This window comes from Stegodyphus dumicola, chromosome 10 (genome assembly GCF_044657685.1).
Source record: "Stegodyphus dumicola isolate Sdum_Otavi_A_Nest chromosome 10, ASM4465768v1".
Lineage (NCBI taxonomy): Eukaryota > Metazoa > Arthropoda > Arachnida > Araneae > Eresidae > Stegodyphus > Stegodyphus dumicola.
The window spans coordinates 109,330,867-109,345,913 of record NC_140777.1 but is presented as its reverse complement, the minus strand read 5'-3'; the positions used below and the strand labels follow the sequence as shown (position 1 = coordinate 109,345,913).

The following is a 15,047-nucleotide window of genomic DNA, read 5'->3' as shown; positions in this document are numbered from 1 at the left end:
TATCAAATTAGTATAAATCAACCAAACGTTGCACCACCGAGATTTCGATTTGAAGCTAACCCTGGCTGTTATGCATATATATGATTATGCATGAATATGATTATGCAAGAAAAAAATAGGTGGTTTTTGACCGAAAATTAGAAATTAATGTGTGCCTTAAGGGGTTAAACACGTTGCGCAAATTTCCCACGTCATAGTCACCTTGCCTCGCAATAAAATAGAAACACGTAGTGTACTGCAACCATGTACTTACAAAATTCAGAAAAGATTCTTGAATCTAGAAACCTTATTTTCATATAATTTAGTACGACTACAACCATGATTAGCACAATATTCAGACCAGAACTGATTTATTTGTAAACCAGAGCTTGTTTGTAGATCATACTATTTGTTCAACACTGAGGATATTTTTGTTTCGCAACTGATTGTATACTTAAGAATCTTCCAGACACTAAGCGAGTAACTTTTGGTGCATATTCCGATGCCCGCGCTGAATTTTCCTATGCTATATTTGCCTCTTTCATAAAGTCACGTAAGGTAGAAAATAGTGCGAGCACTGTTGCGTTGAGTTTTATTTGTTTGGAGTAAGGTAGTTCTTCCACTGTTGACATACCACCACAAAAACGAACATAGGCAATGAAATGAGCATCTTTATTACTGTCTGTTGCGTGATCAAGCTGAATTGAAAACAGTACTTCACGCAACTTCCTGAAAAGCTGATGCTTTACATCTTCAGTTGAATCACCAATTCGACGAGCAATACTATCATTTGATAGAGGAATGGACTACAGATTTTGGCAAAACTATCTCCATAGTTTTTGCTATCTCTAATCACTGCTGGCAAAATAAGCTCTTCACCAACGGTGTGAGTCCTTTTTCATCTGGTAATTTTATATGAAACTTTGTAAGAGGCAAGTAAAGATTTTCATATACAAAAAGTTTTTTTAATAATTTTTGCTTTTCATATTGGTTGAATTTTAATTCGGAAAATTCTCAGGGTTTGTTAATGAACTCACTAAATGTTGCTAAAGTTTATGAAGTTTCTTGACAGTCTACCTAAATAGTTTAACAAATTACACACAGGGGCCTTTCTTCTTCATTTACTTCAACGCTGGTAAATCCAAAATTTAAGTTTTCTTGGTTTTGGTTTTGGAAGCTAATTTGTTTGTGAAATCGCTGACGTTTCATTATTGTATAATGCTCGCTTACACCCACTTCAAAATTATCCACGAGTCTGTATAAATCTGCCGTGAATATTTAAACTGTATACTGCAATTAAACGCAATTTACAACATATATATTAACAACAGTTTTGACAGCGGTAGAAGAATCATCTCCACTAGGACTGGTTGGATTGAATTAGATGCAGCATTTATACACTTTTGCATTAAAATCGCGAAGACATTTCAGAATGTTCGAAACAAATCCGAATGTCTGGTGAAGCCGCAAGAATGCTCGGTATGGTGGATTGGTTCTGGTTTTGTCAATGCAGCGGATCGGTGCTGAAAAATATCAATATATATATATATATATATGAAATGTAATTTCTCATACATTATTTGTTTTGTGCAGCCGGGACAACAGGAATGAGACAAATTTTAGAATATAAAGTGGTAGGTTTATTTTAGCATCCATCTCGTAAGCGTTCTCCTCGTACTTGAGCAGAAGCCCTACTTATACACATGTGTACGTCACGAGACTCCTCCAATCAGCGATATTAATTGAAATCACGAGGTGACGCTATCTTCTCATCAGGAGTGTTCTTAAGTACTTTATGTAATATGACAGATTTATGAGTTTGGCGATTTGGCGGGCGCCAACAGGTTAATATATTTTATACTAAAGAAAGGATTTCGCCAAAATTTAGGAACAGGGATGCAATTTAGGTAAAGAATCGCCAACACATTATTAAGCAATATTAATAGAATTTAATTTAATCAATTGATTTAAAAATATCATTACAGATTATCCCCCCCATCTGAAAAGGCTTGCAGTCGCGGCCGTCGACCCAAGACAGTACAGATAGTAAGAGCAGAAAATTTAGTTATTAGGAAATTAAGTGAGTAGGAAAACTGATTGGATTTACCTCAAGGCACACAAAATGTTTACATAAAATATGACATAAAATATTTGAATATAATTAATACAGTATATAAAATATAATAAATGATTAATGAGATTATAATATAGTAACTAAGTGCAGAACAAATAAAGCACTAATAACATATTGCTGGTTAGCTACGCGGCAATAGGAAATAGTAATATAACTGAATTTGCAAGTTTATATCTTAGGGCATGCCATTCACAGTTTGTGTATGAGTCCATACAATCATTAGAGTTGTCATTCAGTCTCATCTTCAGTCTTTTACTGGTCTTTGGAGATCTCCGGATCATTTAATTAGCGCTAGAATTATGGATCAGCATTGTCACTGAAAACATCTGAGTTTTTATGTCACGATACTAGAGCTCTTATACTCTTGTTGAAAATACACATTTTGCTAGGTTTTTAACATATTTTGTCACTCTATTTTTCTCTTATTAATGATAACAAAACAAAATTTAACTTCCAACATCCATACCAGTTTTTTTGTACACGATGCTGCAGAAACATAAAATGAAATTCAGAAATTTCAACAACTGAAATTTAACTTTTTCAACTGTTGCTACAATTTATAACACTAACATAGGAAAACATGAGCTCAAGGAAATGTGAGGGTATAGTACTCTACTTGTAGTATAGCCTCAATTGAGTGTTTCCCACACGGAAAGTGCATTGAACCTGAAACTCAAGTTTGAAGGAGCCCAGTAAAAGAAAAGGGCAGACAAACTTTTCAGACACTGAGAGATAAATCAATTATTAAGGGGGACAACAGGATGAAAACTAAAAGAAGGGTTATGGATAGTTTATTGATTTATAAATTTTGATTTATTCATGATGTAATTTAAAGTTCTCGGGTGGATAATAGAACCTTAATTTTAACGCATGTACAATCTCAGTTGGTTTCTTCGTGTGAAAATTTTCCCTGTCGATTTCATAATTAACTTCAGATAATTTATTCATAATCCGATAAGGGCCTGAATAGGGTGAAGTCAATTTTCTAGTATTTGGGTATTCAAATTCCTCGTAAAGGACAAAATCTCCAGGTTGAAATTTAGATTCTACAAATCTGATGTCATATCTAGTTTTATTCTTTCGGTGGTATTCGATAGTTCTTTTCTTTGCTAAAGCCCTTGCTTCATTTAAGGAAGGGTATTTATTTTGATCAATTGGAGATTCAAAAGGGAGGTTACCAAATAGTAAGTATGCTGGGGTGAACTTAGTTACCGTATGAGGGGAGTTGTTATATTCGATAACAACTTGCTCTAGCACTTTAGTCCACGGTACTTTTTTAGAAGAAGAATTTACTTTACATTTTAGTCGACTTACTATTGATTGATTTACTTCTTCTACTTTACCATTTGTCTGGGGATGGTGAGATGAAATTAAAAGTTGTTTAACATTATGCTTTTTAAGAAATTTTTTGAATCTAGAGGAAGTGAAGGCTGCATTCCTGTCACTCAGAATTTTTTCGGGGACTTGTATTTGAAATATTTGTTTTAGACAATTGGCATAGGTTTCTGAAGTTACACTTTTAGAGGGAAACGCCCAGACATATCTTGTTGCATGGTCAATAACTATATGTAAATATTTTTTTGTAGAATTATAATAATTAAATCCTCCCACAGTGTCAATAGAGAGACAATCGAAAGGTTTGTCGGTTGGGGGTACGTCTTGCATAAGACCAAATTTTTTCTGTTTTTTCTTTTTATTAAGTTGACAAGTATGACAATGTTTAACAAAATTTCCGCTAATATGAGGCCAATAATATTGAGGGGTGATTAAGTCAAGCATAATTTGAACTCCCGGGTGACCAAAATTTTCATGGGTTTTATTCAACAATTTTAATCTTAAAGATTTAGGTACTACAATTTTATAAAAATTCTTTTTCTTAATTACCATCATATCATTTATCTCTTGGTAATTTTTTCCGCAGACATTATCAGTTTTTTGTTGTTGGATTATTTCATTTCTATCAAGTAAATGTACATAATGTTGGAGGTACTGTGAAACAGGATGTCTAGAAAGCATGTCAGCTTCAATATTGGTAGAGCCCTTCTGATACTTTACTTCATAATTGAACATACTTAGTTTGAGTGACCAACGGAAGAGTCTACCTTTTAAATTTTTAACATTTTTGAGCCAAACGAGGGCCGCATGGTCCGTATGTATAACAAATTTTTGTCCATGCAGATAGTAATAGAATAGGGCATCTACTATGGCCAAACATTCTAACTCAGTAATCGTATAATTTTTCTCATAATTTCTTAAAGTTCGGGAATGATATGATACAGGGTGAAGGACATCATTTTCATCTGGTTGTTTCAAAACAGCTCCAACAGCAGTTTGAGAAGCGTCAACAAAAATATGACATGGCCTACTGGAATCATACAATTGTAAAACAGGTTTGGAAATCAGTATTCTTTTCATTTCGTCGAAAGCTTTTTGACATTGGTCATCCCATTCCCACTTGACATCTTTTTTCAAGAGTCTGTTTAATGGAGCTCTAATAGTTGCATAATTCGGAATGAATCTATGATACACATTCACACTTCCCAAAACTCTTTGTAACTCTTTGGTGTTACTGGGGTTTTTAAGTTTCTTAATAACTTCTATATTATGGTTATCGGGAATTATTCTACCATTTTTTATTTCATAGCCAAGAAATGTGATCTGATCTCTGGCGAACACACATTTGTTTCGATTCAATTTAATATGCTCCTCTTTAAACACCTCAAATAAAATTTTTAAATGTTCTAAATGTTCCTTCTCAGAGGAAGAGTAAACGATTATATCATCAAAGTAACTGCAAGCGAAATTAATTTTATTTTTTGTTAATATTCGTCTAATTGTTCTGTTAAAAATTGCAGGAGCATTTTTGAAACCAAAAGGGAGTCTTAACCATTCGAATAATCCAAAATTCGTGCAAAAAGCTAATTTCTCAGTATCTGCAGGGTGAATCGGGATATGCCAGAAACCAGATCTCAAATCAATTGTAGAAAATACTTTTGCTTTATTTAATTTGTCTAATAAAGTGTCAATGCGAGGAAGAGGGTTTGCATCTGTTTTAGCCAGGGAATTCAATTTTTAATAATCTATACATAATCTAGTTTTCTTACCTTCCTCACGTTTAAGTACTAAAGTCACGGGGGATGAATATGGGCTACAAATTTCTTTAATTATACCTGCTTGTAATAATTGATCAATTTGGGTCTTAATTTCCTCTTCTTCCATAGGGGATGTTCGATAAGGTCTTAATGATACAGGCAAATCAGAATTTAAATTAATTCGTTGAGGTTCAATATTAATTTTTCCTACATCATACTTATTTTTAGAAAACACAGATGAATAATCATTTAACAATTTTTCCAAGTTATACCCTTTGTTATCGACAGTATTAGAAACAGCATTTTTCACATAAATGTTAGACTGAGAAACTAATTCCTTTGGATTTGTAGTCCGAGATTTACAGGTTGGAAAATTTCTTACATCATCATTATTAACACATGGATAAACATTTGTTGTACCACCTTGAAGTTGGAGGTGTAGAGATATGGGTCGGCTGTCAAAATGGCAGTCATCATTAAGTACAATAGCTCTCTGTTTAATTTTTAAATTAGTACAATCAATACTCAACTCAAATAATTTGCATTCATAAAGTCCTAAAATTACATAATTCAAATTATTATCAAGAACAAACAAGGTAATTTGTTTACTAATCCGTCCAATTTTCATTTGTATACAACATATTTTGTTGAAGATTATTTTTTCTTTAGTTTGGGTTACTGAAAATGATCTAACTCTTTGTACTTTTAAACGTAATTGTCTAGCTGTTTTGGAAGAAATTATTGATATGGTGGCACCACTGTCTACAACACACTCTAAACGTTTCTTATTGGGCAAATATCCGACACCTTTAATAGTCAACTACTGTGAGGGGTTTCTGGGGTTGGTTCTATTGCAAGGGGCGTAACATTAGGTGTATCATATCTCTCCCTTCTGAAAGGACAAACCTGAAACCAGTGAAAAGCATTTGGGATTCCGTTCCGGGTGCAAAGTCTACAGGGACTAGGTGGCAATGGCAATCTATTTTGAGAATTATAATTATGATGGCTTGTAAATCCTGGACCACTGAACCGATTATAAAAATTACTTGGTCTCTGAAAACGTTGGAAATTGTTGGGTCTAGGAGAATCTTGTCTCACAGTAGCTGAAATTCTACTTCTATTAAATCGATTGTAATCTTGGGGACTGTTCTCAATCGGAGTAACAAATCTGGGAGGTGCACTTTTGATTTGTTGATTTTCTCTAATCTTAATAAGCTTATGGACATGAGTAAGCCAAGAGATGGGGTCAGAGGGTGCGTTGATCGTCATTAAGGATTTTAATTCTGTAGGAAGCCCATCCGTCAGACCCTCCAAGATCATTTCTTGAGTTAGATTTAATTTTTTACCAATATCTAATTTTTTGCGAAAATATTGCGTTATGTCCTCTTTATGATTGTACTTGTAATTGGCAAAATCACCAAACGTAGTTAAAGTGGGGTCGAAAAAATGTTCCTTTAAAATTTGGACTAATTCCACATATTTAGTAATTTTATGGCAGTTTTTGACATATACGCTAAGTGCATTACCTTTTAGATATCGAGCTACATTATTAAGCTTCCACGTTTCATCTTTATCTAAATGAGTTTTGTTAAGTACTCAAGCCATGAATTTATATCCATATCATTCTGCGCGTCAAAGGGAATTATACTTGTTTCAGGTTCAGCGCTAGCTGCCCTTAATGAATCATCAGGATCAGAGATGTTTTCATTAGCCATTATTCTTTTAATAATACTTTCATAAATAAAACTAATAATACATTCATAAATAAAACTAACTCAAAAATAATACTCTTTAAATTTTCCCAAAACGATATTAAAACCAAAATACATCCTTTAAATACCAAAAATACCAAATTTAAAATACATTTATACCAAAATAATACTTTTTAAAATTTTCAAAATAAAAACACTGTTATTAAATCAGTAATTATAACTCAATAGTAATAATATCATTTGCATCGCCAATCTTTTTACTAATTGCTTCTGTTTGACTTATTGTGACGAGAATACGAGTGATGAAATCGACACGAAAATACACATTTTTGTGCACTCTTGATTAGATTTTCGCAAAACACGATCAATCACCACACAAGCACAAAGCTCTCGAGCGCAACACAGAACGGCGAAGACGTAGGGAAAGATTTCCATCCTCAAAAGTAGGTCAACGGTAAGAGCACATTTGATGAACTACGAACTTTCGATGGAAACACAGATCACACATCACAGGGGGCAGAAGGATGCTTCTCTGGACGTAAAATAATCTGCAGAATACCAGAATACAGGTAACAGAAGGATGATTCTCTTGAAGCAAGAACGCCTAGCGAAAAATGTAGAAACATAGAAGTCGCACAGCGGCAAATTCATCTAAAGTGCGTAACATTTTATCCGTATAATCCTTGGGGTATTTTCTTTTTTAGATAATCCCTTTGAAGGTGGTATCCTACCGGCTTTCTGAAATGTAATTTCTCATACATTATTTGTTTTGTGCAGCCGGGACAACAGGAATGAGACAAATTTTAGAATATAAAGTGGTAGGTTTATTTTAGCATCCATCTCGTAAGCGTTCTCCTCGTACTTGAGCAGAAGCCCTACTTACACATATGTGTACGTCACGAGACTCCTCCAATCAGCGATATTAATTGAAATCACGAGGTGACGCTATCTTCTCATCAGGAGTGTTCTTAAGTACTTTATGTAATATGACAGATTTATGAGTTTGGCGATTTGGCGGGCGCCAACAGGTTAATATATTTTATACTAAAGAAAGGATTTCGCCAAAATTTAGGAACAGGGATGCAATTTAGGTAAAGAATCGCCAACACATTATTAAGCAATATTAATAGAATTTAATTTAATCAATTGATTTAAAAATATCATTACATTATATATATATATATATATATATATATATATATATATATATATACATATATATGTGTGTGTGTGTGTGTGTGTGCGTGTGTGTGTGTACTTATTCTTGGCAATTTCTTAGGTTTATAATTATGGTCGTAATTATCTTTAAAAATAATGAAAATACGTTATTACTGTATATATTGTTATTGCGTGAGAGGGAGCCACAATGAAAACTTTTATTGAAAATTGGGTCGCAAATACTGAGAAAGAAGAGTCTGACAAGCCTGTGAAATGCTGCCCCAGCAAGATATGCCATAATTAAATAAACCAAACTAAACATCCATGAAGGCATCACCGTAATTAGAGATGTACGGAACTTCTTTGAAAAGAAGGATGAAATCTGCGGAATTATTTCCATATAAAATAAAATACATATTTCACAGTATAACCAGTTGCAGTTTTTGAAGAGTTAATTGTGTTGATGCTATAAAATGACAAATTTAGGTTTGAAAATATCCAGTTTAGTATTAAGCCCACTTTTGGCTGAATAGATATACCAGAAAATGTATATGGTGACACTGGGTAGATCTGAATGGCATTTCGATATTATAATATAGTTATACCCTCACTTTTCTACTGTGTGGTGGCTAAAATTTTCTGGATTATAAATAAGCTCAATATTCATAAAGAGTACCGTTACTCAACAGAATTATCTGCAAATGTATTAGATCGAAAATTTGTATTCTGATGAATATATTCTCGTCGTAACTAAATGATTTACCATTTTTGGCTACTGAAGGATGAAGAAGATATAGTATCTTCAGAACCGAAACATAATAAAGTATTTGAAAATGATGAAAAAGAATATATGATTTATCTGAAATCAATATGCTTATTGTATTTAAATTTACATAGGCGTGAAGAATTACTCAAAATCTTTTTAGTATACGCTTGTGTGCGTGCCACATGAACTTGAGCTATGTTTAGGTGATCTCATCCACACGTTCGAAAGCATTAATTTGAGTAAGTCGCCGCAAGAAGAAATCTAAAGCGATCAAATCCGTCTGCACCGAACCATTTTTCCAGCGAAAAAAAACCTTTTGAGTTCTTCCAGCTATTTAAACTAAATGCAATAAACACAAGGATTTTGGATGAAGCTTGACTTTACTTGGTCGTACTGCACTTAAGGTCTCGTATCCCTTATGCCGAGGAGCTTACAACGTGAGGAAGGTTGAGGAAAGGATTAGAGAACAGTCAATATGAAATGTCGACTGAAAATATACCATATTTCTTCGCTTATATCCCCCTAGCGAATATCGTCAGGTTAAAAAAATTTTAAAAAAATATTCGCATAATTTCCCCGTTTCTCAATAAATTCAGGAAACAAGCTCTACTAAATTTCTAAAATCGATTCGCGCATGTAGTGATTGTTTTCATCTTCCTCTTTAAGTACCTGCGAAAGTCAGGACGAATCCTTATTTTTGAACTGTCGAATGTTATGACAGACTAACACATGAACACGTTAATCACAGCCAAGCAAACACGGATTAATATTCATTCAACAAATTCCGCTGAGTGAGCTGCAGGTTCACTTTCTCTAAATTTGTATGGACGATTTGAGACCTAAGAAGTAGCAGAGATAACAATGAGAACGAACGAGATTAAGTTTACGAGGAAGTAGAAATAAAGATATCTTATTAGATATTGTAATGTTAATATGACAATGTGTATTGGAATGTAGGGTTTTTTTTTAAAGAAATGTTATTGTGATACTTACTAGTAGTTTATCCATGACTGCAATTCATTTGTTGTGTTCTTAATTCCAATGCGTCTTTTGGAAAAATTAATTATTTCCATAAATTCTCCCTTTGATTTTCAAACGATAAAATTAGTTAAAGAGGAGGAGGGAATGAAAAAAGAAATACTGCATACGTAAATATGTGCCACTCGTTTCTCCAGTCTTCGTGCATTTTTATGACTGAAAACAGCATTTAATGAAAGCATAATATATTTGAACTCAGAAAATTCTTTGAAAACTGTACCTAATATTCACTTCTAAGGCCCTTTATAAATCGTCTGTTTATTTAGGTGAGACTGGCTGCATTTCAAATCAATTTTGCATGGAAACCTAAATTTAACTGGATAAATTTAAGAAACACTTATTCGGAAGATTTGAAACTTCATATTTCGGTCTTTTAAATAGTGAAATTACTAAATTCGCTGTTCTAGTTTATGACATTCAAATATCTGATAGCGAATGTGCAAAGCATATGCAAAGATTGTGGAAAAGAATTCATTCCTTCAGACTGAAATTGATATGAATTAATTACCTTACATATATTTTACATACATCTATTACAGTTTCTTGAATCATACAGACAATTTTTATACAACTTAATTTTAAAGAAATTTGATATCTTTATTAAAATAACATATTTAGTATTCAACCAGATAATATTCATGTTTGCCCTAAAAATGAGGATTTTAGGAAGAACCTTAGAACATTAGAACATTATCATAGAACATTAACAATATTGTTATTTTATTTTAAATATTTCTAAGCTTGATTATACTTTTGTATTTTGTTCTTAAATAAAATATGATGAAGTATTATAATATTTATAGAATAATTCATTTATTTTCAGGAACATATTTTGAAGAAGAAAAATTCAAGTAAGTGAAATTTTTATTTTTTTTAATTAATCCCCTCAAACTTCTTTCGTTTTTATCCTCGCCTTTTCTAATGCAAGATTCTATATTCAGAAAAGAGATAGCTGAAAAGGTATTTTTTAGCTTCCCTTGTTACAGATTTCTATAGATACTAGATTATCTATTTAGTATCTGCTACTTAGCTGTTTTATTAATTTGCGTAAATATTTAATGTAAGTTAAATAAATATCCCCAAATTTGACAATAATGACTGCTCTGGAAATTTCCTTTTGCCGCTTAGAAAACCAGAAATTACATAGCTTCTATCTTATTTCTGTTAAAGGCAAACAAATGGCTTTTCCCAGCCTTCGTCTTTCGATCTAACATGCGAGACACTACAACTTCTATTCTGTATTCACCGTGTTAGTAAAAAAAAGACGGATTGAGATCTAGCGAAATTACAGTCGGCAATAAGATTCTTCTTATTCGTGATAAGTTAACGTTGAAAGACTTCATTTTGTAATTAATAAAGCTGAAAATTGATTTTTAGAAAATTTAGACATTCAGTGAAAGACATTTATATGAACCAAAATTAGCTAAATATCACTTGTTTTTATACATCTTCTTTCTAGAAGTTCTGTCACTGCAGATCGTAAAGCGCGTGTTTTACAGTTTTCAATTCAAGGAGTCTGTAAGTCTGTAAAGACTTACTGTATTATGACTGAATCTATCAAGCAAAACTGCTGAATATTCAATTAAAATCTGCTAGCGCATTACAGAAACTAATATGAAAAATATGCTTATCTCAGTAGCAATATTTAAGTACTCAACTTGAAAGCAATAAAAAATATGCTTACATTTTTCTTGCATTTCAATCTAATGCTGGACCATTACTATGCTTAATCATAGGAAGGGGCCATCCAAAACAGCTGACTTAAGCGAAATGATGAGAAATAAGTGCCAATATATCGTTCATCATTATCGTAATCGTTTTTATCTTTTTTGCTTCACTCTCTCTTATATTCCTCCTCGGAATTTCAATTTACTTACCCGCTAGCGTTACACAAATCAGGAACACGAACGTTTAATTAATTATTTCCTGAATTGATTATCCAAACTTTCTGGAAACATTATCTAATCGCCGTAACTGTTTTTTTTTTTTTTTTACTTTTTTGCGTGCAATAGATGTGATTTACAACGAACATTAAAAGGATTTGAGGGCAATTTCGAAGACGCATATGTTCCGAGGAGATTCGAAGAGAACGGGGTGCTTGATCGAGAAAATTAGCTGTGATTTTCCGCACGATTTCATATCATTTGATACATCCGAGCTTTAGCTTTGCTATTGAAAGTAAAAACATGTCCGAACATATTTGTCGTTCTTCGAAAAAAATTCCAATGAATTTTATATGTAATTTCATTGATCTTCGATCCCAAGTTTATTTATGGAAAAGCAACTTGATAACTCAAAAGTTACCTATCATTTTCAGTTTTCGGTACCAAAATTAACTACCTGAAAAGTTTATTTAATAGGAGAAGGTATGAAAAATATCATGACATTTTCTACAGCTATAATATATTTTAAAAACATATTTTACAAACACCAGACATAATTTTTACTTTTTTAATGACGATTGCTAAAAATTTAACTTAATATTTTTTTTTTTTAATTTATTTTCTTTAAAGATTTTTATTTCCATAGGAATATCAAAATTCAGGCTAACGTTTCTGCTCGCGGTGACTGTATCTTCTTAGATGTTGAATCAGTATTCAATGAAAAACAGATTAACTAAAAAGGCCACACTTAGACGAACATCAGAATATATTTAAAACAACATTAAAAATTACAATTCAAATATTATCTCTCAAAAATACGTCGTTAGCATGTCATGGCATACATCATTCTCGCCGCTCGTTCTCAGCGCGTTGTAATTAGAGAAGAGTTGAGTTGCAGTGTGCTTCTCACAAACGTTAACTATGCACGAAATTTTAAAGGCTCTGTTTTTCACAATGATAACTACACATCCAATTGTACTTAGTCTTTAAATGTTGGATATAGGTTGATTGGATTGTAGTGTTCTGCATATCTAGAAGCTTGTTATATTGTCCTACAGACACTGCCAGGCAGGAAGCGAGTTATCAATGAGTCTAAAACAAAGACCATTGTAATACATTCAAATAAGATATGAGAAAGGTATGTAAGATGCATCATTATTAAGCACAGTCTAATAAACAACATAATTACAGAAAAATTTCAGAATAAAATCAACTTCCGAAAGTTATCAAGTAATACACATTAAACTTGGAAATTTCTCGATTATTTTTTTATTCATATAATAATCACACATATTTTAAAGAAGATTTGCATAGTCACTGTTTAAAAATTCTTATATTTAGAAGCGTAGTTAATATATATATTGTTTTAAAAATTCCATGTATTTTTTAGAATAAACAGAAGAACTGCTAGATTTGTTTCTTTAAGAATATCAATATTGGCAGTAATTCCAGAAAACATTATGCAATGGTACAAGATGCACTGAGAAATTAAAATTCAATTAAGATTTCATCTTAATTTTCAATTAAGATAAAAATTCGTTTTTACTGACCCCACGTGTCCATATAACGAGATCAGAACAGTGTTTTCAATTTTCCATGCTTGTGAGCAATGAAAAGACAAAATAAAGGTTAGATTAAGATATTAAGAATAAGACTTCTTGAGCAAAAATTAATAAAAAAATATTTTATTATTCTGTCAATTTTCCCAAAATTCTGTCCAAAATATAGAAAAATTCACATTTTTCAATAAAACATGTTCATTTCTTGTTAATACGATCTGTATATTTATCGTTCCGTCACACGTTCGAATTTTAGCCATCAGTTCTGTGTTTATAAATCTCCCCATAAAATTCTGTTAGAAGTTTCCACACTACAAGTACAAAATTCCGAAAGAAAATTGCCTCAACAGCCAACCTATTGTCATGCTTGCTAACTTTGTAAACATAAAATGTCAGAAGTTCTTAAAGGAAATCATCGTAAGGATAGTTTTACGGGCGAAAAATGATATAGTATGTATGAGCCTTTTGAAATATTACGCAGGAAAAGCCTCTTATAAAATTATAAAAATTGACATTAAGTGGATTTCATGTTTTTGCTAAAAAAATTATTTGGAAACTGCGATTTTAACATTCATTACCTTATTTATTTTTTTAAATCGAAAGATTCATATATCACCAAATTGAAAAGTAACGGCAGTTTAAAAAATGTTCCGTAGAAAGTAAAACTTTTTGTTTTAATGCTAATTATAAAACTTAGTTTTAGAATTTTATCGTTATTTTAGTAATTGTGTATTATTTATGATAGCTTTTGATCGTATTATATTTGAAAAAACTTATCTTAATTTCCCAGACTACCGAATATCACACTTATACATGATCCGCCGTAATTAAAGGCACTATACGGATTGATCCAGTTAACGTATGAAATTATTTTATTGATTATATGAGTTTGTTTATCAACATTTCATTCTTACATTATAATTGTCTAAGAATTTCATTTTTACCCCTGAGCAATGTATACATATGGGTCACGAGGCTGAAAAGTCTGGGAGACACTTCTATAAAATATAATCCGATCCAATTTCCAGTTGAACAGCAAATAATTAACAGTGCATTTGTTTATGAAATGTATTCTAGTTTTCAAAAGGGTTTGTACCATCTAACATGAAAATAATTACTTAATAATCTTAAGAATGATTTTGTGTCTTTATTTAATTGAATATGGCAAAGCATATGAGAGCTGTCTGACAAAAGCATGGTTTCGTAGAAAATTTTTTAAGGAAAATAGGCTCATATTTTCAGGAATGACTTATTAAGGAGAACCGTGAAAATATTTACATATAGTGGTAAGTTGCAGAGGAGATCGTGCGATCCCTTTCTAAATTTACCTCTCATTTCTAAGCCCTTTGTTCTTTTTGTTTGTTAGTTAATTTATTCAAAGAAAACCATATGTTACCCATTGAACTTCGTACGTTAGTCTGAACTACCTTGAAACTCGATGAATAATATTTCTGTGCAAGGAACAGATTTTTGACTGTGCAATATATTTTAGATTTTTATCCTTAAATGGAAAAGATTTAAGAAAATTTTAAAAAATCACCGCTCGGCTTAGATCCTTTTAGATCAACTGATGAGAAAGGAAAAAATAACCTGCGGTAAATTGGTCCGCATACATTTATTCGCTATTTTATTTAATTTCTGTCTAGTTTGTAATGCTTATACTTTCAAAAATTTTAATTTTATTTAAAAAAATTAAGATATTTTCTTTTTTATTCATAACTATCGG

General features: G+C 31.9%; 1 protein-coding gene across 4 annotated transcripts in view; it reads left to right on the top strand.

The window, feature by feature from the left end:
* Positions 1 to 15,047, top strand: part of LOC118189750 (protein turtle-like) — a 766,067-nt gene that overhangs the window by 678,353 nt on the left and 72,667 nt on the right. For all 4 annotated transcript variants that reach the window (XM_085825382.1, XM_085825381.1, XM_085825380.1 and 1 more), the window contains exon 9: positions 10,703 to 10,730. In XM_085825382.1, the coding sequence (XP_085681508.1) occupies positions 10,703 to 10,730 (28 nt within the window). The remainder of the gene's footprint in view (positions 1 to 10,702; positions 10,731 to 15,047) is intronic.